Raw genomic sequence first — 22142 nt, 5'->3', positions numbered from 1 at the left:
ATTAACTGCTACAGAACGAAGTTAGAAAGTACGTATAGGCTCATGTGCCTAAGAGTTGCGAGCGCGTACCGTACCGTGTCGCACGATGCACTCTGCGTCATCACCGGTATGATGCCTATTGACATCGTTATCGGTGAAGACATAGAGTGCTTTGAAATGCGCGGCACGAGAGGCATCCGCAGGACTGTCAGGTTGGCCTCAATGGTCAAAATGGCAGCGTGCGTGGGACAGTTCCACTAAGGGTAGATGGACACATAGGTTGATACCGGAGATAGGTACGTGGGTCAAGAGGCGCCATGGGGAAATCACTTTCCACCTGACCCAGGTCCTTACAGGCCATGGTTGCTTCAGACAGTACCTACACCGGTTCGGACACTCGGCCTCGCCCGAGTGTCCGGTGTGCGTTGGTTTAGAGGAAACGGCGGAACACGTGTTGTTCGTGTGCCCGCGTTTTCGCACAATGCGTGACCACATGCTTGCCACATGCGGTCTGGACACTACCCCGGACAACCTAGTTCGGAGGATGTGTAAAGATGAAGTTGGCTGGAACGCCGTTTTATCGGCTATCGTCCAAATCGTCTCGGAGCTACACAGAAGGTGGCGCGTGGACTCGAGGGATGGCTAGTTCAGGCGCAAATAAGAGGTGGTCCAAGGGTTCGGAGTCGGCTTCATGGGTCATACCGGTGCCCTGTGGTCGAACTCGATCCTTTTATCGAACAAGAGGCCGCGTGAAAAACAACATGGTATCGTCGCTTTCGCGGCGTCGGTCAACCGGGCGGGTTCCGAGCCCGAGGACGGAAAGGGGTCCTCGTCAAGGCTGGGCCGGCGTAGGCACCGCGTCGGCAAGTCCCTCTGTGTGCTGGCGAATAGGCCCTATCGCAGAAAGGTCAATTTGGGGTGCACGCGGCATCATCATTCTTGATACCAGTCGTGCAGAGGGAAGCAGGCGCGAAGTCGACCCTGCCCACCTTCCGAGAACATAGGGCGTGGTAAGGCCACCTGGAAAGCCGGCAATGCGCTGGCACGATACCATGGTGTTCTTCTAAAAAAGCGAGTCACGATGTTCGATGCTGCAAGGACACGCAGCTAACCTCGAGGGTGCGTTATGCACTGGCCCCTCTTTGAAGCATTACTTTCTGGTTGTACCGAAGGGACGATGGGCTTGGCGGCAATGGAAACGGTTTAGCTGGTCGGGGATGCAGTCCTGCCTCCCTCATTGGAGGTGGCCCCTAACCCAGCACTTCCTGGTCAACCCAGGATGTCTGTTGAGCAGATTCCCCCTCCATTGTTTAGGAAGAAAAAAAAAACACACACACACACACACACACACACATACATACATACACACAAACAGACATCACCTCAATTCGTCGAGCTGAGTCGATCGGTATATAACACTATGGGTCTCCGAGCCTTCTATCAAAAGTTTGGTTTTGGAGTGCTCATATAGCCTTTACGTATACTTAGTATACGATAAAGGCAAAAACAAAAACAAATGAGGTTATTTCTGCAGGATGTATTCATCTCTTTAAAGCATACTTTGTCATTTATAAGTCTAAACAGTATTTGCTTTTTTTTTCGAAGGCGTAACACAAGGGAGAATATGTATGGCTCCTTTTCTTAATGTTTGCAATATTCAGTTCTAGGAAAGGGAAGATATAATTCCTTCTTTCAAAGGATGCATTTTCTCGGCGAAGGCAAAAGAAGATTTTATTCGTTTGTTCAATTAAGGTATTTGCTCGGCTTAAGGCAAAGGATGATATGATCCCTTCATTCGAAGGATGCTCCTTCCCTACAGGGCTTTGGGACAGAATGTCGAAAGACAAAAGGTCGAAGGACAAAAGGTCGACGGCCAAAAGGTCGAAGAGACAAAAGGTCGATGGGACAAAAGGTCGAAGGGACAAAAGGTCGAAAGGACAAAAGGTCGACGGGACAAAAGGTCGACGGGACAAAACGTCGATGGGACAAAAGGTCGAAGGGACAAAAAGTCGAATGAACAAAATTTAAAAATCTATAATTCTGTTTACATGAAAAATACTAAATATACGACAAGTTTGAAAACATGTTTCTGAAAAAAAATTTAGCTTGTTACATTTCCCAGAGATTTCTCCTTCTTTATTTCATGGGCAGTTCTTTAACCAATTTACGGTGAATATTCAACAGCCAGGACGAGCATTGTATGATTTTGATTAGTTTGGGAACTGAAAAATTAAAACTTGTTAGATCGTGCTCTTGTAACACTTGTCGCTTCGAGTGCATGTTTGAGTGAAATACGTTGGTTTTGGTATCTTTGATTCAGTGTCGTATAATTCATTATTTCACCAACGCGACTTCTTATACATTCCTATACATTACATTCCGATGTCGATCATGGAGAATCAGAAGTCTCTTGTATAAATGTGTGTCAAATTCATTTTCCACTCATCACCATGTATTCGATGGGAATATTATTGGTTTTAATTCAACGTGACGTTATTATTGGTTTTAAATAAGAAATAAACACTGAATCATGTACACAAAGACTGGCCTTAAGCCGTACATAACAGTTTACATTATGCACATTATTCGGTGATTCAAAAATCTCTCTCATGGTACACAGCATGAACGATCCTGCATTAGTGTTTCAGGATAAAATCATGATTGTGCATATGCAAGCACTCGGAGTATTCGAGAAACGGGTGCTGAGGACCACCTTTGGCGGTGTACAAAAAGACGGTGTGTAGCGGCGAACAATGAACCACGAGCAAGCCCAGCTCTACGGCGAACCCAATATCCAGAAGGTAGCTAGAAGGGGTACGATGGGCAGGGCATGTTGCAAGAATTCCGTACAACTACCCTGCAAAGATGGTGTTCGCTACCGATCCGGCAGATACGAGACGGTATGGAGCACAGCGAGCGAGGTGGGCAGACCAAGTGTAAAACGACTTAGCGAGCGTGGGGCGCATTCGAGGCTGGAGAGATGCGGTATCGAACCGTGAGTTAACGTCGTTACCGACCGGACTTTGTGAATTTCCATCGACGTTCCCATGGGTGTCAGCATTTTGGAGTTGGCAACATCGAGGCGTATCAGCAGAACCAGGCGAACGATATCGAGGGCGATCATCAAACCTGTACCTACCGAGCCAGTGCAGACTTAGCATACTTGTAATGTAGTTAAGTTAAGGATAATAAATCAGTTGGTTGTGTACAGTGAAGGTAGTGAGACGTTTAATTTTTTTTAAACAGAACTCCGTGTTCTCGAATTATTATTTCGTGTATTGTGGCGTCAAATTGTTGATTCAGTGGTTTTTGTTCAGATGTAAGCTAAATAAATGAATGAATGTGCTTATGCATATCGCATATTAGTGGTAGAGTTTTGTGTAGAAATTAGAGTCTGTAGGTCGACTATCTGAATCGCTCGAAAAGGGTCTTATATTACATTTTCCTTGTGCTGAATTTGTTGAAAACATGGGCCAATCTGACCCTTATTTGGCCAAGTGTCACCCCCGATGACGGTACTCACATCATAGTTTTCATTTGTTTTGTTCTCAATACTATGGCTTTTCAATTTTAACCAATTTTGTCCTTTCGACATTTTGTCCCGTCGACCTTTTGTCCATTCGACCTTTTGTCCCGTCGACCTTTTGTCCCTTCGACCTTTTGTCCATTCGACCTTTTGTCCTTCGACCTTTTGTCTGTCGACCTTTTGTCCCTCGACCTTTTGTCATAGATTCCCCTACAGTTGCATCAGAGAAGATATGGTTCCATTTTCCAAAAGATACATTTGCCCGGCAGATGGCGAAATACTCGGTTTAATGCGAGGGAAGATATGATCCCTTCTTTTAGAGGATGGCAGAAGATCCAGTAGAAGGCAAAAGATATGACTCCTTCTTTTAATTTAAGCATTTACTCGGTTAGAGGCAAGGGAAGATAAGATTCCTTCATTCATAGGATGCATTCCCGACCAGTTAGTCATAACAAAAATTTATCACAATTATATAAATTTGTGTTACAAATAACAAAACTTGCAATAACTTTGTTATAAATTCTCTGTCAAAGATTGAGAAAAGAAAATTTCATGATCGTCATAACATGATTATAACATAATGTATTAAGTTTATTTATGACAAAAAAAAATTGCCTACATTTTTGGTAGATAGGAATTGAAAAAAAAAACGAAGGTACCACCTTCCGTATAACTTGAGCCTACATTCAAAGTTGAACCAGCTGGACAAAGTTATTTGCCTACATTAAGGATAATCATAATCTTTTCAATAACATAATTTGTTATAGTATAAGATATTTTCACCGCTTTTTATGTAACACATCGAGTTATATTGATAACATATTTAGTAATTTTTTTTAAAAGTAGAAGAGATTTTGTTACAATTTTTGATATTTTAACTACTAATGGTGCAAGTTTTATAACAACCACTGTTATAAAAAAAACTGATGTAACAGAATAACAAGTTCTGTAATAAATCTGTTACTATCTACTGGTCGGGTTTGCTCGGCACAAAGTAATAGACGACATAGTTCATTTATTCAATTCATGCGTTCGCTCGGTATGAGGCAAAGGCATATATGATCCCATTATTCAGAAAATGCATTCGCCCGGCAGAAGTCAAGAGAGGAAATGGTGACTCCACCCCGAATGCCATCATTAAATGAACACATTTGCCCAGTATAAGGCAAACATAGGAGATAATGTCTTTATAAGATGAATGCTTTTGTCTAGTATAAGACAAACAGAGGAGGTAATGGCTCTTGCAAATGAGCGCATTTGCCCGGTTTAAGGCGAGCAGAGATAATAATGGCTTCTTTTATTGAACACATTTGTCCAATATAAGGCAAACAGAGGATAATGGTTTAAGGCGAACATAGTTTATAATGATTTCTTTAGGAATTCAGGATGAATGACTTCAAGAGATCCTCCAATAACTAACGCATAGGTTATTTTTGGAATTCCTCCAAAAGTTCCTTTTGAACTTCATGCTGAACTTTTTCCAAGAAATCCTCGAAGTGATCTTCTTCAAATTTCTCTGAGAGTTCCTTCTGGAACTCCTCTAGGAATTATTTTTCTCTAGAAATTTTATTCTTCACCATGGAGTTCATCAAGTAATTCTTTCTGTAGTTCATCTAGGAATCTTTCCTGGAGTTTCTACAAAAAAATCTTGGAACTCCTTTAGAAATTACTCCTAAAGTTCCTCAAGAAATTTCATTTGGAGATTTTTTTCAGGAGCTCTTCCAGAAATTCCTTCTGGAGTTCTTTCAGGGGTTCTTCTTACAGTTTCTTCAGGAATTCCTCCTGGAGTTCCTCCAGGAAGTACTCCTGGATTTCTTGAAGTAATTCGTCCCGGAGTTTATCCAGAAATTCCTTTTAGAGATCATCCAGGAGTTATTTTTCCAAAATTCATCTTTGTGTCTCTCTGAAAGCTTATCTTGGAGTTACTCCAGGAATTCTTTGAATAACTCACGCCTGAGGAATTCAGAATAAATTCCTGGGGTGATTCAGCATGAATTTCTAGGGGAATTTAGCATGAATTCCTGGGGGAATTCGGAATGAATTCCTTGGGGAATTCAGTCGATTTTTGCATTGAACAACTAAAATCGTCATACTTCCAAAAACGCGATAGTTTTTGATTTGGATTGATCTTGGAGTAAATTTTACGGAATTCCAGTTTCAGCATATAAACTATGATTCATCCAAACGTTTCTCTTGCTCCATATAATTTTGCACACAAGTTGTACGACTTGCATGCAACATGCTAGATAGCCAAAAACCGACTGCAAAAAACGTGGAACGGAACTGTCCTGCTGGATCTCAGTGACCGTTACATGAAATTGTAATCTGCCTTCATTATCCAATTTTCGACATCCCAAAAATTGTTCCATGAGAAAATCAAGAGATTTGATTGAAAAACGGCTGAAATCAAAGTTGCCGTTCCACGTTTTTTTGAGATCTTGGTACTTTACGTTACAAATCTTGGCTTCACTTAAAAACTCAAATAAATTCACTTAGTAGTAATACTGCCTTTCTCGAATTCAAATGCAATGCAACTTGCGTAAAATAGTTGGCTAATTTTATTTTTAGCTTTTGTGCACAAACGGACACACAGACATTTGCTTAGTTCGTCGAGCTGAGTATTGGTATGTGAGTGAAATGAAAGTCCTTTCTGTACGACTTTGTTGTACGAGAAAGGCAAAATAGGCAATATGCATTCATATGCATGCATATTACAATAATCCAAGACACTAACCTTATATGGTTCGATGCATCATTTTCTTTATTACTTTCAAACGCAACGAAGGAACGTTATCCAATTCAAGTGTGATTAATTGGAATTGCCTCCTGGATTACTAAATATAATAAAAAAATAAGTTGTCTATTGTTTTTCATACATACACACATACACACGGATAGACAGACATTTGTTCAGTTCGTCGGGCTGAGTCGATTTGTGTAATACTATGAGTCTCCAAGGCTTCTATGAAAAGCACGTTTTTTTGAGCAAAATGATAGCCTTTTGGGTCGGTACAACTCTGTTGTACGAGAAAGGCAAAAATTACGATGTACCTTATTGTTATAAATACATCTAACATGGATTTCGATGATTGTGTTTAAGAAATATTACGGCAAGTTTTATTCCTTTGTATAATCGTTTTACTCAAACTGGCCATCAGTGAAGCAACAAGTCAATTAATAAGATAATTTATTGCAGCTTAATGTACCGATACAATCTAATCATCGCCATCCCCTAGGGTAGGCATTAGGAAGCTATCAGTATAGATTTCAGAGCTATCGCCCCACATTAACTCAAATCTGCGAACAGAACGCGAGTTCTAACCCCTGTTGCTGGCGCGTCGTCTTCCGTCAACGGACGAATAACTGGCGCTAGATTCCTGCCCCTACCGCGTGCCGCCGACGCCGATTCAGCTTCCAATAATTCTAACCGCCGGCGTTGACCGCTTATCGCCAGCAACAGGTTCTCCTTGAGGCAGACGCGACTCGTCCACACGTCACACGTTAACTTTGCACTGTTTATCTTACCTTAATCGACAGTCCCTCGGGCCAGGCATCCGCCGATCCAGCGGGGACTGCGACCGGTCTCGTTCTGGTCTTTGTATAAATATAAAACTTACCCCGTTTGGTTCTAACACTTTATTCAGTGTGCAACGTTCTACCGTTAAACATAGTGGTCGCGAGTTCTCAGGTTCGGTTCCGTATTGTTCTATTCGATCGCGCATCGCGAGGGCAGTCACCTACCGTCGCTACAGGAGTTGGACCTTTTTCGGTACCGAAAAAAAAAGCTCAAACATCCCAATGAAGGTCGTGGTCAGTGGAACAGCTGTAACGCTGTTGATAGTGCTGTCGACAAGCTTGGCTGCGCAATTTCGTACGTATCGATTGAAGTGAATACATTAATTAACGATCGTGTCAAGTGGATAATTACCCACTGATTATAATCAGTAGATGTGAAGAAGTAAATAGTTATTTTACGGCGATTTTTCCATTTATGGATCAACTCATAGTGATAGTGATAAATAGTTTGGAGCGACCATAATTGATATTAATCATTCGATTAATATTAACCCCCAGGACTCAATGTCATTTCCGTGTGATTGTGTTTGTTCTTTACAAATTTCCCAGTGTAAATTTATGTTGATTTTTATGTATCAGTAACTATGTAACCCAAGACAAATGAAACAGCACTTTAAAACAATTTTCAATCCATTTGCTACAAAATCTTGACTAGGAAGACAGTAGCGGAAACAGTTTATCATTACTGGAATAATTCCAAATATTGCCACCTCATACTGGGACATTATTGTCTCGCTAAGTATTCATGATAAACTTCCAGGATCAAAGCAATAATCCATAATTCTCAGGATTTTAATCAATTCTTTTCCTAAAAGTGTTAAAAGTTTTATTTATATAGTCCATATAGCACAATAGGTTCCTCAAAGTGTCTCTAGAAGTTCTGGGAAAACATCGAAAAACAACTCCTCAACATTTGTAATTAAGTATCCAAAATCCGCGCAATCCATAATAATTGGTGCATCTAGTTGTGATACTAATTTTAATGGGATCACTAGTTCGACAACTAGTGCAAAGGACGTCAAAAATAAAGAAAACTGATTTCCTTAAATTATGTTTTGCTAGTTTTGGAGGAGAATTATCCGTCAGCATGTTTTGGGTCGATTTTTTGTGTTATTAGCTTATTGTGCATTATAGTGCCACAGTTGGTGGTATATCCACGGCAGGTATTCTACACATTTACTTTGTGCTTGCTGCAGTGCAGCAAAGATGCAGAATTAATTTTCGTTGTTGCCTATGGCTTACTTTTGAACAGAAGATCTTTCATAAGTTTCCGGGAGTAAAAATGATCTCTCGAAATGGTTTTATTTTCATATAATAAGTCCACCTCGCACTTTTCTGGTAATCTATTTAAATTAGGGTTAGAGGCCACCTGCATCGAAAAACACCTTTAGGGTATTTCCTGATATTTATCGTGGTTGAGATGGACGTAACAGCACTAGAGCTTAGATCACAATAATAGTTAGATAGGCAGAATGGAGGAGGAGGAAAGTAGTGCTTAACGTGTTTCTCCAAGCGTGTTACACCTCGATTTACTACGGGTGGGCACTACGGGTGGGCATAGTGGCATTCACTTACGATGTACTACGCGCCTCCATGTACTGTCCATATCAGAATATTGATTATTCAACGCGTGATGCGTTGGATTGTATCCCGTTTGGCATAAAGGTCCCCCCATACCTAAGCAAGTCGCCGCGATTCTATCGTTGGGTCGCTGTAGGAAATGTTCCATTTAAGCGTCCTTACCAACGGCGACAGAATCGAGTTCCTTGGCAAACTCTTCGGAATTCCCTTGGTAGATTAGCTAAAATATTCAATTTTTTGGTTTCTCCGGAAGTTCATTGAAATCTTCTCGGGAAATAATTCGGAATTTCCGATACTTTCCGGCGTCTCCGGACGCACCTCGTAATCGATGGTGTTGTCGACGCACTGTTGGAACCGCTGCCAGATCACTCGATGATTTTTTATTTTTTTTTTGTTCGGGATGAACCACTGCGTCCATTTCATTGAACTTTTGTAGTATACCCGTGTCATTTGTTTAGTACATGTCTTTCTGCTCCATTTCTATTGAGAAGAAATGAAGTAGTCATTTTTTATTCATATATTTCTCAAGCTTAATGTAAGGCCTCTTTAGATTAAGGTATCGCTATTTATACCCTTCGAAAAATGGCTTACACCAACTCTCAAAGGCGCGCCCCTCGATCAGTTTCGGCTCAACAATAAGTGGGATAATACTGATTTTGACCATGCATCGGTACTGAAGTTCAAACATATTTTTGCTTCTTCTTATGAGTTACTCCATTTTACTCCATTGACTCCATCCAAAAGGAGCAAAAAATGGGTCATCTAAAAGCAAATTATAGTCGTTCCATACTTTTCCGACCATCACTCATAAGTATTAACAAGAATAGTAAGAACTAGAGCACAGTGTGGTAGATCTTACTCCGTAATGCAACATGAAGAGTGTCTACCCAGCATTACAGGCTCCGTTAACTGCCTGGCTAATTGTTTCACCCCCCAGGCCATTCATCCCCTCAGCACGGGTCGCCTGACACCTTGGAATTCGGGGTTAGGGACGTCATATTGTCAGCTTCAGTGTTGTACCGAGCCTGGCGATATGACCGGATTTACACCGTTACGCACTACTTCATAGTATCCATATCCCAGCGTAACGGGACTCGATGATAGTACACCGGCTTAGCTCGTGCCGATTCATTGAAGTTCCAACTTCCGCCACCACCGGGTAGTGGTCCGAGCTGAGCTCCTGGAAGACGACCGGCTGGGAGATGTGATCGTGCATGTTCGTGATGAAGATGCCGAGCGTTGCGTGGGCCCCGGACCGTGTCAACCGGGTAGGGCTGTCAGGGTTCAGGATGATGTAGTGGCCCTCTAGTTCGTCGTTGGACCAGACGACTCCGTTCCGGTTTGAGACGGTGGTGCTTTGCGTTCAGGTCTCCAGCGATGATGAACTGCCCCTACCGCCGAGTGAGCTTGATTATATCCCTTCGTAGCTGAAACCAATTCTCAAGAGCTTTTATTCAACGAACACCGCATCTTGACTAATCGCTATTTTAATTAGTAACCGATTTTCATCTATATTTAAGTTTTCTGGAGCTAATTGCGTAACTACTTCGCTGCTACGTGCGCGAAAGATAACGCAAACAAATTTACGCTACTATGTTGCACTGCACGTTGTAGTAATGCCCTTTGGCGTAACTACAGGGGACAAGTGAGGGCTTTAGCCCCCTCTGGAATATTAGCTACTTTGCATAAGTATTGCACATATCTAGCCCTCTGATATATTGGCATAAATGCCGAGAATGAATTCTCTTCATTATCTCTTTCTTCGAAACACTTGTGGTGTTTCCTTTTGGTGGATCTTTTTTCCCGAGCAACTCGTGGGACCAAAATGGAAAACCAAGTCAATTCTTCAATTAGTGGTAGTAGTGTAGGCGACAACCCCTTCGCAAGAGGTGGGTTGTTCAGGTCTCCGCCTAGGAGGCCAGAGGCAATAGTCGGCAGCTCGGTGCGCAGCGCCAGCGTGGGTCACTTAACCTTCTCCTCGGCTACGCCGGTAGAGGTTATGGACGGCCCATGGCTTGTGGAGGCGATGAACCGCAAACGCGATGGGCTTTCGGCCTTCGAGATGGCGACGGTACAGCTGGACGCCATCATCGACTTTGCGTCATCGAAGCATAATATCAGTAAGGACCTCAAGAGGAGCTTGCTGAAACTTCGAAAGTCGATGTTGGACGCCAAGCTGGAGAGGGCGGTCGGGACGGCCAAGTGCAAACCCGTGAAATCCGTGGAGTCGAGGTCTACCCAGACTGAGGCCCAAGGATTCGCGGACTCGGGCAAGGTCGAATCGACCGAGGGCGTGCCAGCGAAGACGGTGGTGCCAAAGTCTACCCAGACTGAGGCTCAAGTATTCGCGGGCACGTCGGGGGTCACTGCTCCAACGGAGCAGACACAAAAACAGGGGAGACAGTCTCCAGGGGATGAGCTCCCTGGGGGCCGCTCCAAAACGCGGAGGGTTACTACCCCGAACAAGGGTAGTGAGGCTGGGAAGCTGAACCCCGCCCAGGTACCTCCAAACCCGGGGGAGGAAGGACCTGGAAAGGTCCGTCCATCCAGGAAAGACGGTGGTAAGGGGTTACGGCAGGCTGAGAGCTCTCAGCCGCACCAGACCAGGGAAATAGAGGGGGATGTCGCCTCCTGGAACCTGGTCAAGAACAATAGGAAACCGAAGACGTCAATGGCCGAAAAAAAAGCCCAGGCGAATGAGGGTAGCAAGAAGTCTAGGGTAGGCGCCAATCGCTCCAGGGGAGATGCCCTAGTCATCACGGCGGACGAGACCAAGTACTCGGACGTCTTGAAGGCGATGAGGAGGAACGTCAAGCTCGGTAAACTCGGCGCCACGTACGTCGAATAAGACGTACCCGGATGGGAGAGATGACCCTCGAGCTGAAGCGGGGCGTCTCGCAAAAGGGTGCCGCTTACAAGAAGTGGGCGGAGGAAGTCTTAGACGAGACGGTCAAGGTGAGGGCACTCACGACGGAGGTGAATCTAAGGGTTAAAGACCTGGACGAGATCACCGAAGTCGAAGAGTTCGTCACGGCACTGCGGCGACAGTGTGAAGTGAAGACGCCCACCGCAGCCGTTCGGCTACGGAGAGGTCCGGCAGGGACACAGGTAGCATTGGTTCGGCTATCTGCAGCGGACGCCTCCAAGTTAGTCAAGTTAGGGAGCGTCAAGGTGGGATGGTCGGTGTGCCCTGTGGGCATATACGAGTAACCCGAAGTTTGCTTCAAGTGCCTGGAACCGGGGAACAAGCAATGGGACTGCAAAGGCCCTGACAGAAGCAATCTCTGCCGACGCTGTGGATTGGAGGGACATAAAGCACAATGCTGCACGAACCCTCCCAATTGTTTGATTTGTTCCAGCAAAGCTGTGAACAGCAAGCACCCCATGGGGGGTTCGATGTGCCCGGCGTTTAAGCGTGCTGCAAAATCACAGTGCAGGTAACGCAGCTGGCTTGCTCGGCCTCGCCCGAGTGTTTGGTGTGCGCAGGTTTAGAGGAAACGGCGGAACACGTGTTGTTCGTGTGCTCACGTTTTCGCGCAATGCGTGACCACATGCTTGCCACATGTGGTCTGGAAACTACCCCGGACAACCTAGTTCGGAGGATGTGTATTATGAAGTTGGCTGGAACGCCGTTTTATCGGCTATCCCCCAAATCGTCTCGGAGGTACACAGAAGGTGGCGCGTGGACTCAAGGATGGCTAGTTCAGGCGCAAACAAGAGGTGGTCCAAGGTCATGCTGTGGTCGAACTCGATCCTTTTATCGAACAAGTGGCCGCGCGAAAACCAACATGGTATCGTCGCTTTTGCGGCGTCGGTGAACCGGGCGGGTTCCGAGCCCGAGGACGGAAAGGGGTCCTCGTCAAGACTGGGGCAGGCGTAGGCACCGCGTCGGCAAGTCCCTCTTTGTGTTGGCGAATAGGCCCTATCGGAGAGAGGTCAATTTGAGGTGCACGCGGCATCATCATTCTTGATACCAGTCGTGTAGAGGGAAGCAGGCGCGAAGTCGACCCTTCCCACCTTCCGAGGACATAGGGCGTGGTAAGGCCACCTGGAAAGCCGGCAATGCGCTGGCACGATACCATGGTGTTCTTCTAAAAAAGCGATTCACGATGTTCGATGCTGCAAGGACACGCAGCTAACCTCGAGGGTGCGTTGTGCATTGGCCCCCCTTTGAAGCATTACTTTCTGGTTGTACCGAAGGGACGATGGGCTTGGCGGCAATGGAAACGGGTTAGCGGGTCGGGAATGTAGTCCTGCCTCCCTCGTTTGATGTTGGAGGTAACCCTGCACTTCCTGGACAACCCAGGATGTCTGTTGAACAGATTCCCTCTCCATTGCTTAGGAAAAAAACACGGACAGACAGACATTTGTTCAGCTCATCGAGCTGACTCGAATGGTATATAACACTATGGGTCTCCGGGACTTCTATCAAAAGTTCGAATTTGGAGAGAAATGATAGCCTTTCGGTACAACTTAGTTGTACGAGAAAGGTAAAAGCATCCTTCCTGTGAAATTGATCAAAGATCCCACGATTCTTTCATTTGGTCGCCTGAGATAAAATAAGGCGATTTGCTCTCTGTCTTTTTATGATCACGACTTTTTGCAGTACTGGTGTTTATCCTTCATTCCATTTACGGCGAATGGTTAATGGAATGATTTTTTTTAACTTATCAAGGTTGTTTGGAATCCCACGAGATTTCTTGATTATTTATGTCAGGATTTAGTTTTTCATGATTTACTCAACTTAACTCGTGATTTTTGCATGAAGAAATATTATAAAAATCCGTCGGAAATGATAACGATCATATTTGCTTAAGAAATGAAGAAAATCCATGTCTGTCATATATAGGAAGATATATTTAGGGCCTTCCTCATCATGGTGGAAAATGTTCAATCCCCGGTCCCTGGGTTGGGTAGTCTTCGCCTTATGTTGTAGCATATGAAAAAATGGTGACTTGCCTTAGAAGCTCAAAACTGTTGAAGTGCTTGTGGATTCGCTGTGAGGTGGCAATATCACAGTGGGAGCTGTAATGTCAACAAGGAAAATAGGGATGAAAAAGTTGAAGATACAGGGGTTAGGCAAAATGATTGAGATAGGCAAAATTTGGCCCAAATTCAAACCCTTATATCTTTTTGAAAAATTGATGAAATTTGACAAAACCGGAAGCATTCGACGGCAAATTTAGTCAAGATTTAGGAACACGCACGGTCACGAATACTGGCCACCGGACACCGGAGATGTTCCGGATTTTCGGAGGCCATGTCAAAACACATTTTTTTCTGCCGCTCGTATTTTTGTGTGGTTTGAAGTTACATCGATAAACACTATTTTCCTAGAAACTAGATCTTTTTGAAAACTGAATGCGGGCGGTTGCGCTAAGATCGGTTGAAAAACATCCGAGATATGGCCATTTCAGTAAACCTGGTTCCGGATACTATGGTCAATTATGTATATCCTTCCAATCACGTATATATTATCCGGTACCATATCAATATTGGTATCAAACTTCAAGATTTTTCATGAAGATGCTTCAGGAAGCATATTCAGGATGATCAGTTGCTCTGACAACTCTGTAGTAGGTTCCAGGTGCCCCGGGGGAAGTGGCCAATTTGAAAAACGTTCACAACCATATCAACATGGGTATCAAACTTCAATATTTTTCATGGAGATGCTTCAGGAAGCATATTCAGGACGATCAGTTACCCTGACCACTGTGTAGTAGGTTCCAGGTGCCCCGGGGGAAGTGGCCAATTTGAAAAACGTTCACAACCATATCAATATGGGTATCAAACTTCAAGATTTTTCATGGAGATGCTTCAGGAAGCATATTCAGGACGATCAGTTGCCCTGACCACTCTGTAGTAGGTTCCAGGTGCACCGAGGGAAGTGGCCAATTTGAGAAACGTTCAGAACCCTATCAATATGGGTATCAAACTTCAAGATTTTTCATGAAGATGCATCAGGAAGCATATTCAGGATTATAAGTTGCTCTAACCACTCTGTAGTAGATTCCAGGTGCCCCGGGGGAAGTGGCCAATTTGAAAAACGTTCAGAACCCTATCAATATGGTTCAAGATTTTTCGAGGTGATACTTCTAAATGCATTTTAGAACCAGCAGCTGTCATGACCACTCGTAGGTTCCCGGTGTCTTGGGAAAGTGACCAATTTGCAAAATGTTCGAAACCATATCAAATACTCAATACTCATTAAGTTGGATGTTGCTGGCGAATGACCAACGCGCCCTTGGAGTTTCCGAATGGAAGGTGTTGCGGACTATTTATGGTGGGGTGCAGATGGAAGCCAATGGAGGTGGTGGTTGAGGCCAATGAACCACGAGTTGTAACTGTTAGGAGAACTACCACACGGTACAATTTTGGCGGTTACGGTTACAATTTGAAGTTTGATACCCATATTGATAGGGTTCTGAACGTTTTTCAAATTGGCCACTTCCCCCGGGGCACCTGGAACCTACTACAGAGTGGTCAGAGCAACTGATCATCCTGAATATGCTTCCTGAAGCATCTTCATGAAAAATCTTGAAGTTTGATACCCATATTGATAGGGTTCTGGACGTTTTTCAAATTGGCCACTTCCCCCGGGGCACCTGAAATCTACCACAGAGTGATCAGGGAAACTGATCGTCCTGAATATGCTTCCTGAAGCATCTTCATGAAAAATCTTGAAGTTTGATACCCATATTGATAGGGTTCTTAACGTTTTTCAAATTGGCCACTTCCCCCGGGGCACCTGAAATCTACCACAGAGTGGTCAGGGTAACTGATCGTCCTGAATATGCTTCCTGAAGCATCTCCATGAAAAATCTTGAAGTTTGATACCCATATTGATAGGGTTCTGAACGTTTTTCAAATTGGCCACTTCCCCCGGGGCACCTGGAACCTACTACAGAGTTGTCAGAGCAACTGATCATCCTGAATATGCTTCCTGAAGCATCTTCATGAAAAATCTTGAAGTTTGATACCAATATTGATATGGTACCGGATAATATATACGTGATTGGAAGGATATACATAATTGACCATAGTATCCGGAACCAGGTTTACTGAAATGGCCATATCTCGGATGTTTATCAACCGATCTTAGCGCAACCGCCCGCATTCAATTTTCAATAAGATCTAGTTTCTAGGAAAATAGTGTTTATCGATGTAACTTCAAACCACACAAAAATACGAGCGGCAGAAAAAATGTGTTTTTGACATGGCCTCCGAAAATCCGGAACATCTCCGGTGTCCGGTGGCCAGTATTCGTGACCATGCATGTTCCTAAATCTTGACTAAATTTGCCGTCGAATGCTTCCAGTTTTGTCCAATTTCATCAATTTTTCAAAAAGTTATAAGGATTTGAATTTGGGCCAAATTTTGCCTATCTCAATCATTTTGCCTAACCCCTGTATGCTTCTTCCATATTCCTTCTTCTAAATTTCCAACGCAATAGGAATAGTATTTCATTTATATCATATCTTTATTGTGTTTAGAAGCATGACTCAAACAAATACAAAAAATAATGATTGGCAGACCTCTTCCTTTCCTCACAGCGTTTTTTAAATATTGTTTGATACTCTTCCATGGAACATTCTTTCGGAACTTCTCGGCACTTTATTTTTTTTAATTTGCACAATATTTTTTAAAAATTCTATGAAAACTATACGCCATTTGGCGTAACGGATATTTGGCATAATTTTTAAATGCGACAAAAGAGTGGGTCTTTTGGCATAATTTGGAACTTTGAGAGAGAAAGGGTTACTCGATTTATTTTTTCACAAAGATAAAGTAGAACGAGGATATGTTTTGATAAATGTAGGCTGATGGTAGGAAAGGACGGACAAATGTAACAGCAGAACTACTTCCGAGGAAAGGATCCATCATTTCAGGCAAACAGCTACTTCTAAAAAAAAAATTATTTCCCTTTGATTGATATCGGACAAAAAGTTACTTTTGAATTAAGTATTAAATCCTTCATACCTCAATCCGGGCAAACGCCTACTTTCAAAGGAGGAATCATATCCACCGATCCCTTATTCCGAGTCAAAGCCTATTTTGAAAGAATGGATTAAATTCACCATTGCCTCATTCCGGGAAGCTGGCTACATTCAAAGGATGTACCACATCCTGATTGTCTTATTCTGAGCAAACTCTTACTTTTAAAAAAAGAGATCATCCCCTCCATTATCATCGTCTTGAAATTCCACAGAGTTGTTAGCGGATTTTTTATTTGATTTACTTGGACTATTACTGACAATTAACGCACAAACGACTCCAACGACTCCTGGAAAATCATTAGGATTTACCACATAATTGTCTCCACAATTTGTTAGGGAAATCTTTCAATCCACCTAAAAGGCCCTATTGCCTTTTAGGTGGATTAATACATGTATGCAAGATCCAATTCTGGTGCTAATATTGCTCCATGATGAAACAAGCAGTCCTATTTCATCAGACACAACACAGACAAACGAAAATAAACGTTTCATCTGGAACATTCTCCAATATTTCGGCTCGATATTATGCGGAATAAATTCAGCAGTGATTCAAGTTTTGCGAGGAGCAGACCGTTGCAGATTCATTTTGATACCACTTAATATTCAAATGCCTAAAACTGTCATAACGATGAGTTTTTTTCAACAGGATTAAAACTATGAATAGATCACGTGAATCAAACGTTCTTTAATTGGGTTCGTATATGCATGCTTCGATCCATTCAGATAAGTCCACTTTGTTTGTTAAAACAAAAAAAAGATTGAATTATTGAGCCAATTATTTTCTTATCAAAAGAAGTTTAGCTTAGTTTTGTAGCGGAGTCACACGCTTTAATACACCTAATAGTATGAATTCCACAAGTAATTTCTTCGGATTCTCACAGGGATTTTTTCAGATTTCGGTAGAAAATTCGTTATATATTTGGATTTCCGTAGGTAATACCTTTTTGATGGTGCAAAGAAGTTTCGTGCGGAAATTCGGAAGAATTTTCAGGAATCCATAGAAATATAAAATGGAAATTAAAATTTAATTCATGTGGAAGTTTGGAGGAGTTTATAAACAACTTTCTGTAGAAATTTAAAGAGTTTTCTTGAGAAAAACTGAAAAAATCTACTGTGAAGCTTGAAGAATTTCCTTTGAATGTTTGAACTGGAACTTGGAACTTGCTGTGAAAATTAGATGCAATTTTTCATATAAGATCGAAAGGATTTCCTGTAAGAATTTGAAGAAAATGGCTGTGAAATTTTTATAGAAATTCCTGTTGAAATTTTAGAGTATTTCTAGTTGAAATTCAAAAGTTAGAAGGAATTTTTTTTGGGGTGATCCGAAAGAATTCGAATTCGGAGATTCAAAGAAATTTTCTCTGACAAGGGTATACTGCTGCAATATCCTGTATAGAAATGCGAAAGAATGCCTCTGGTATATGATACAGAATTACGAAAATATTTCCAACATGTACAGGAATGATTGTCATGTAAATAGAAATTCTCATTTTTAACAGACATTATGGTTTCAAGTTCACACGAAACGTGTTGATTTCTGTCACCTTTCGTGTACCTTGAAGTTTGAAATCTGGTGCACGTATTAATCAAGGAGATATTAAAAACGCCTTATCTAAGCTTCGTTTACCTGGATTTTAGTTTATTATTAGTTAGTTTTTCACCAAATAACATATTAATTATTTTTCAAGAAAGATTCCAACGTTAACTTATCAAACATCATTAAGTACAGGTGGTTTTTGTTACCTGTTGATGATTTATGATTATATCATGCCTCTATGCGAACGAATAATTAATGACGGATTAAAAAAACGCAGTACATCAGTAACTGCAGATGTTGTTGCTTATGCAGTTACAGGGCAACGATATTTAGTGTTCTTTTTTGCTCCTTTTGAATGTAATATGAACCGGATGATGCCTATCGAGTAAGTCCGTTCATACTAACTCGGTATCTAACACAAGCAGAATTGCTGGATATCAAATCTACTTGCAAGTCGTTGCTGGCGGTAATTATTGCTGTCATCTGGTGGGATAAAATTCTCATCCCTATGCGATTCAAAGAATGTGTAGCAAATTTACATTGTTATTGCGTTGTTAGACGATAAGTGAGTAGGTAATGGAGGTATACCAACTGCGCATTTTAGCTTATGAACTGCGTTATATTACAAAGATGATTTTTATTCTGAATTTAACATTTTTTTGATAGTTCTCCGACTTTAAATTAAAATTAAATTAATTTTTTATAATGACGACAACAACCAAATAAACCAAGAAGTGGTAATATTCATAATCTGTATACTTAAAAATGAATTTCTGTCTGTCTGAACTTTATAGACTCGGAAACTACTGAACCAATCGGCGTGAAAATTTGTATGCAGAGGTTTCTGGGGCTGGGGAAGGTTTTTAAGATGGTTTTAGACCCCTCCCCGGGTCTGCTAGTCAAACCAATAAATTTTCTAAAACGTTCATAAGGATTTTTTCATGTTTTTGTGAATATTACGAATTTTATGAACCTTAGAATGTGTGAGAATACAAATTGATTAGTTTTATTAGTTTTATTTAAAACAGTAACACAAATAAATGAATTCATAACTTTTTGGGTTATTTTCAATAAAAGGGTAATTTTTAATAAAGTCTCACAAAGCTTTGTCGGATAACTTAAAACTCCTTATTTTCCAACTAATAACTCAATTCTCTTCTTATTTTTTTTTTCCACAGCCTCGGATTACACGCTGTGTCCCAAAGACGACCAGAAATGCATTGTTGAGCGAATAGGCACAACGTTCACCAAACATTCCGTCGGTATCCCTGGAATTGATCTCGTCTCGTTGGATCCGCTGAAGATCCAAAAGATGGACATCGTTCAGGGCGGTAACGGACCGATCAACATTGTGCTCAATTTCAAAAATGTAGACCTAACGGGACTTTCGCAGAGTGTCGTTAAGAAAGCCAATGGCTTCACCGCCAACCCGACCAAGATGGAGCTCGGAATTTTGGCGCCGTTTACGACCCTGATCGGTGCATACAAAATCAACGGCAAGGTGTTGATTTTGCCTATCCAAGGAGAAGGAAGGAGTAACATGACCATGGGTGAGTTTAGTGCGTTGATTTTTTTTCGATATCTTGTATGCTGATCACAGTTGAATCTGATACAGAGAACATCCACATCCAGTTGAAGTGGACCGGTAAACTCGTCGATCGGGAAGGCAAAAAGTTTTATCAGCTGGACAAACTGAAGGCCACCTTTGACACGACCCGATTCCATATGCACTTCTCCAATCTGTTCAACGGAGATAAGGCCCTCGGAGATAACATGAACGTTTTTCTGAACGAAAACTGGCAGGATATTCTGAAGGAACTGAAACCAGCCATCATCGATGCATTCGTTAAAATCTTCCAGTCGGTGATATCCGGCGTATTCAACAAGGTTCCGTATGACGAGCTGTTCCAGTGATTTACGGATTGTATGGAATATAGTGATACCTAAGTAACATTTCCGGTTTTATGAAGGTTTTGTAATATATTTATTCTGTATCAGATTTATATATGAGTACTACAAGAGATTCATAATTCTAGTAATGTTTCTTAGGTAGGGTTATGTGAAAAAGTATGATGTGTTTCTGAGTGATCATGAGCAATGAATGTTTTGTGAGCTGTTAATTATACGCAATTATTGAAACCCGGGATTATTATTTAAATAATCGTCATGTCCGAAAATCATATACTAGAAAGATTTTTATCTGAATGCAAAATTGTTACAAAGTTGAGCTATTTCAGCTTACGGCTGGTTCTTATCTGAGAGTTCTGTGTGGCAGCGAAATAGCACTTGTTGTTTACTATATGTAGCAAATATCCAATAACTCCTAAACCATCTAAGTAGGCTTAATGCGAACCAGAACTGACAGCCACATCATTAGCAATCAAAGCAATCGGGAAATGTATCGTCAGTCACGCGTGGTGAACCATCAGTGGCACAAGGTGTTTCAGAGGCTCCCGCTTGCCTACAGCTAGAATAAACTCCACATTTGGCGATTCTGCTGGATTTTCAAAAAAATAAAAACAACTACCCTTAGAATCTGGTTTTAAGCAAGCGGGAGCAATTGTGTGATGTGTTCGCACAAAAAAAAGGGTATCAATGGTGAGTACATATTTAAGATTGTGCGTTGAATTTAAAACCGGACCGCATTGGCATATCTGGAATCGCCGGTAAATTTCATAGCCGTTAAAACTGTGAGTCGATGAAAGAGTGAAATGTTTACAATTTTTTCAATTTAACCTGTTTGTATTGGAGTGCGAACAAATCCTTGCGATGTACCCCACCTCTTGGTTTGATTTATTTCTACATCCCAATCACGTGGTTATGCTTTAGGTGTTAAGATGCATTGAAAGGCGTCACTGGATGTTTGTTACTGTTTCAATATTTATTCACAAGATGGGCTTAGATTTGAACGGTGTTTTGAATCCATATCATGCAACGAAATCGACAGAATTAATTCTTCAACTAACCCTTAAAATTGCTTTTCCAGGCAGGCCTGAACGTTTTTCGGTACCTGTTACGAAAATGAACTGATTTGGGGGGCTACAACCCATGTAAATTTCTTTTAATAAGCCCCAATTGCGGGGGCACCTGTTCTGATAATGCATTTCAACATTTTAATGTCCCCAACATCAAATGAGCGAAAACAATGCGTTTTATTAAACCCCATCGGTGGGGGCCGCCTATCCGAATCAGTTTTTTTTTCAACTTTGTATACAAGTGCGATAGTTTTGTTTTCATGGCTTGTTATGATTCGAAGAGGTTTTTGTCTCTTTTATCGGTGTTCGTTATCAATTGACAGCGATTTCTGCAATCCTTCGTCGCGGATCAGCACAACCCCTCTTAACTTTTTCTGGTAATGGTATCAATTTTAATACCAGTATTAACAAAATGCGTCGATTAATTAACGTCTTTAATATGCAGGTTCAATTAAAGTGCCCAGTGCGACTTAGTGTTGCTGATGTTCGTAAAGAGCGCGAGTGGTGCTCGCATAAAAAAACTCAGTATGACTTAGTATTGATACTTTTGTAAATGAGCGCGAGTGGTGCTCACATAAAGTGCTCAGTGCGACTTAGTGTTGCTGATGTTCGTAAAGAGCCCAAGTGGTGCTCGCATAAAAAAGCTCAGTACGACTTAGTATGGTTTATTTTTTGAATGAGCGCGAGTGGTGCTCGCATAAAGTGCTCAGTGCGACTTAATGTTGCTGATGTTCGTAAAGAGTGCGAGTGGTGCTCGCATAAAAAAGCTCAGTACGACTTAGTATGGTTTATTTTTTTGAATGAGCACGAGTTGTGCTCGCATAAAGTGCTCAGTGCGATTTACTGTTGCTGATGTTCGTAAAGAGCCCGAGTGGTGCTCGCATAAAAAAACCTCAGTACGACTTAGTATGGTTTATTTTTTTTTTGAATAAGTGCGAGTGGTGCTCACATAAAGTGCTCAGTGTGACTTA

At 41.9% G+C, this 22142-nt stretch overlaps 1 protein-coding gene across 1 annotated transcript; it reads left to right on the top strand.

Moving 5' to 3' along the window:
- The first annotated feature begins 7123 nt into the window (after window positions 1–7123).
- Window positions 7124–20335, top strand: LOC134219211 (protein takeout-like). Its single transcript, XM_062697903.1, has 3 exons — window positions 7124–7376; window positions 19375–19746; window positions 19812–20335. Exons 1-3 carry the CDS (start codon window positions 7304–7306, stop codon window positions 20108–20110), a joined length of 744 nt encoding a protein of 247 aa, XP_062553887.1. The 5' UTR covers window positions 7124–7303; the 3' UTR covers window positions 20111–20335.
- The last annotated feature ends 1807 nt before the right edge of the window (window positions 20336–22142 follow it).

Source organism: Armigeres subalbatus, chromosome 3 (genome assembly GCF_024139115.2).
Source record: "Armigeres subalbatus isolate Guangzhou_Male chromosome 3, GZ_Asu_2, whole genome shotgun sequence".
Lineage (NCBI taxonomy): Eukaryota > Metazoa > Arthropoda > Insecta > Diptera > Culicidae > Armigeres > Armigeres subalbatus.
Note: the sequence above shows the minus strand (reverse complement) of the source record. Positions and strands in the feature narration are given on the sequence as shown.

What these genes read in the sequence shown, in the direction of transcription:
- LOC134219211 (XM_062697903.1), top strand. Translation starts at nt 7,304, where the DNA reads ATGAAGGTCGTGGTCAGTGGAACAGCTGTAACGCTGTTGATAGTGCTG. An exon ending in AAGCTTGGCTGCGCAATTTC is followed by an intron (nt 7,377 to 19,374) that starts GTACGTATCGAT and finishes TTTTTTCCACAG; the next exon opens with CCTCGGATTACACGCTGTGT. An exon ending in AAGGAGTAACATGACCATGG is followed by an intron (nt 19,747 to 19,811) that starts GTGAGTTTAGTG and finishes AATCTGATACAG; the next exon opens with AGAACATCCACATCCAGTTG.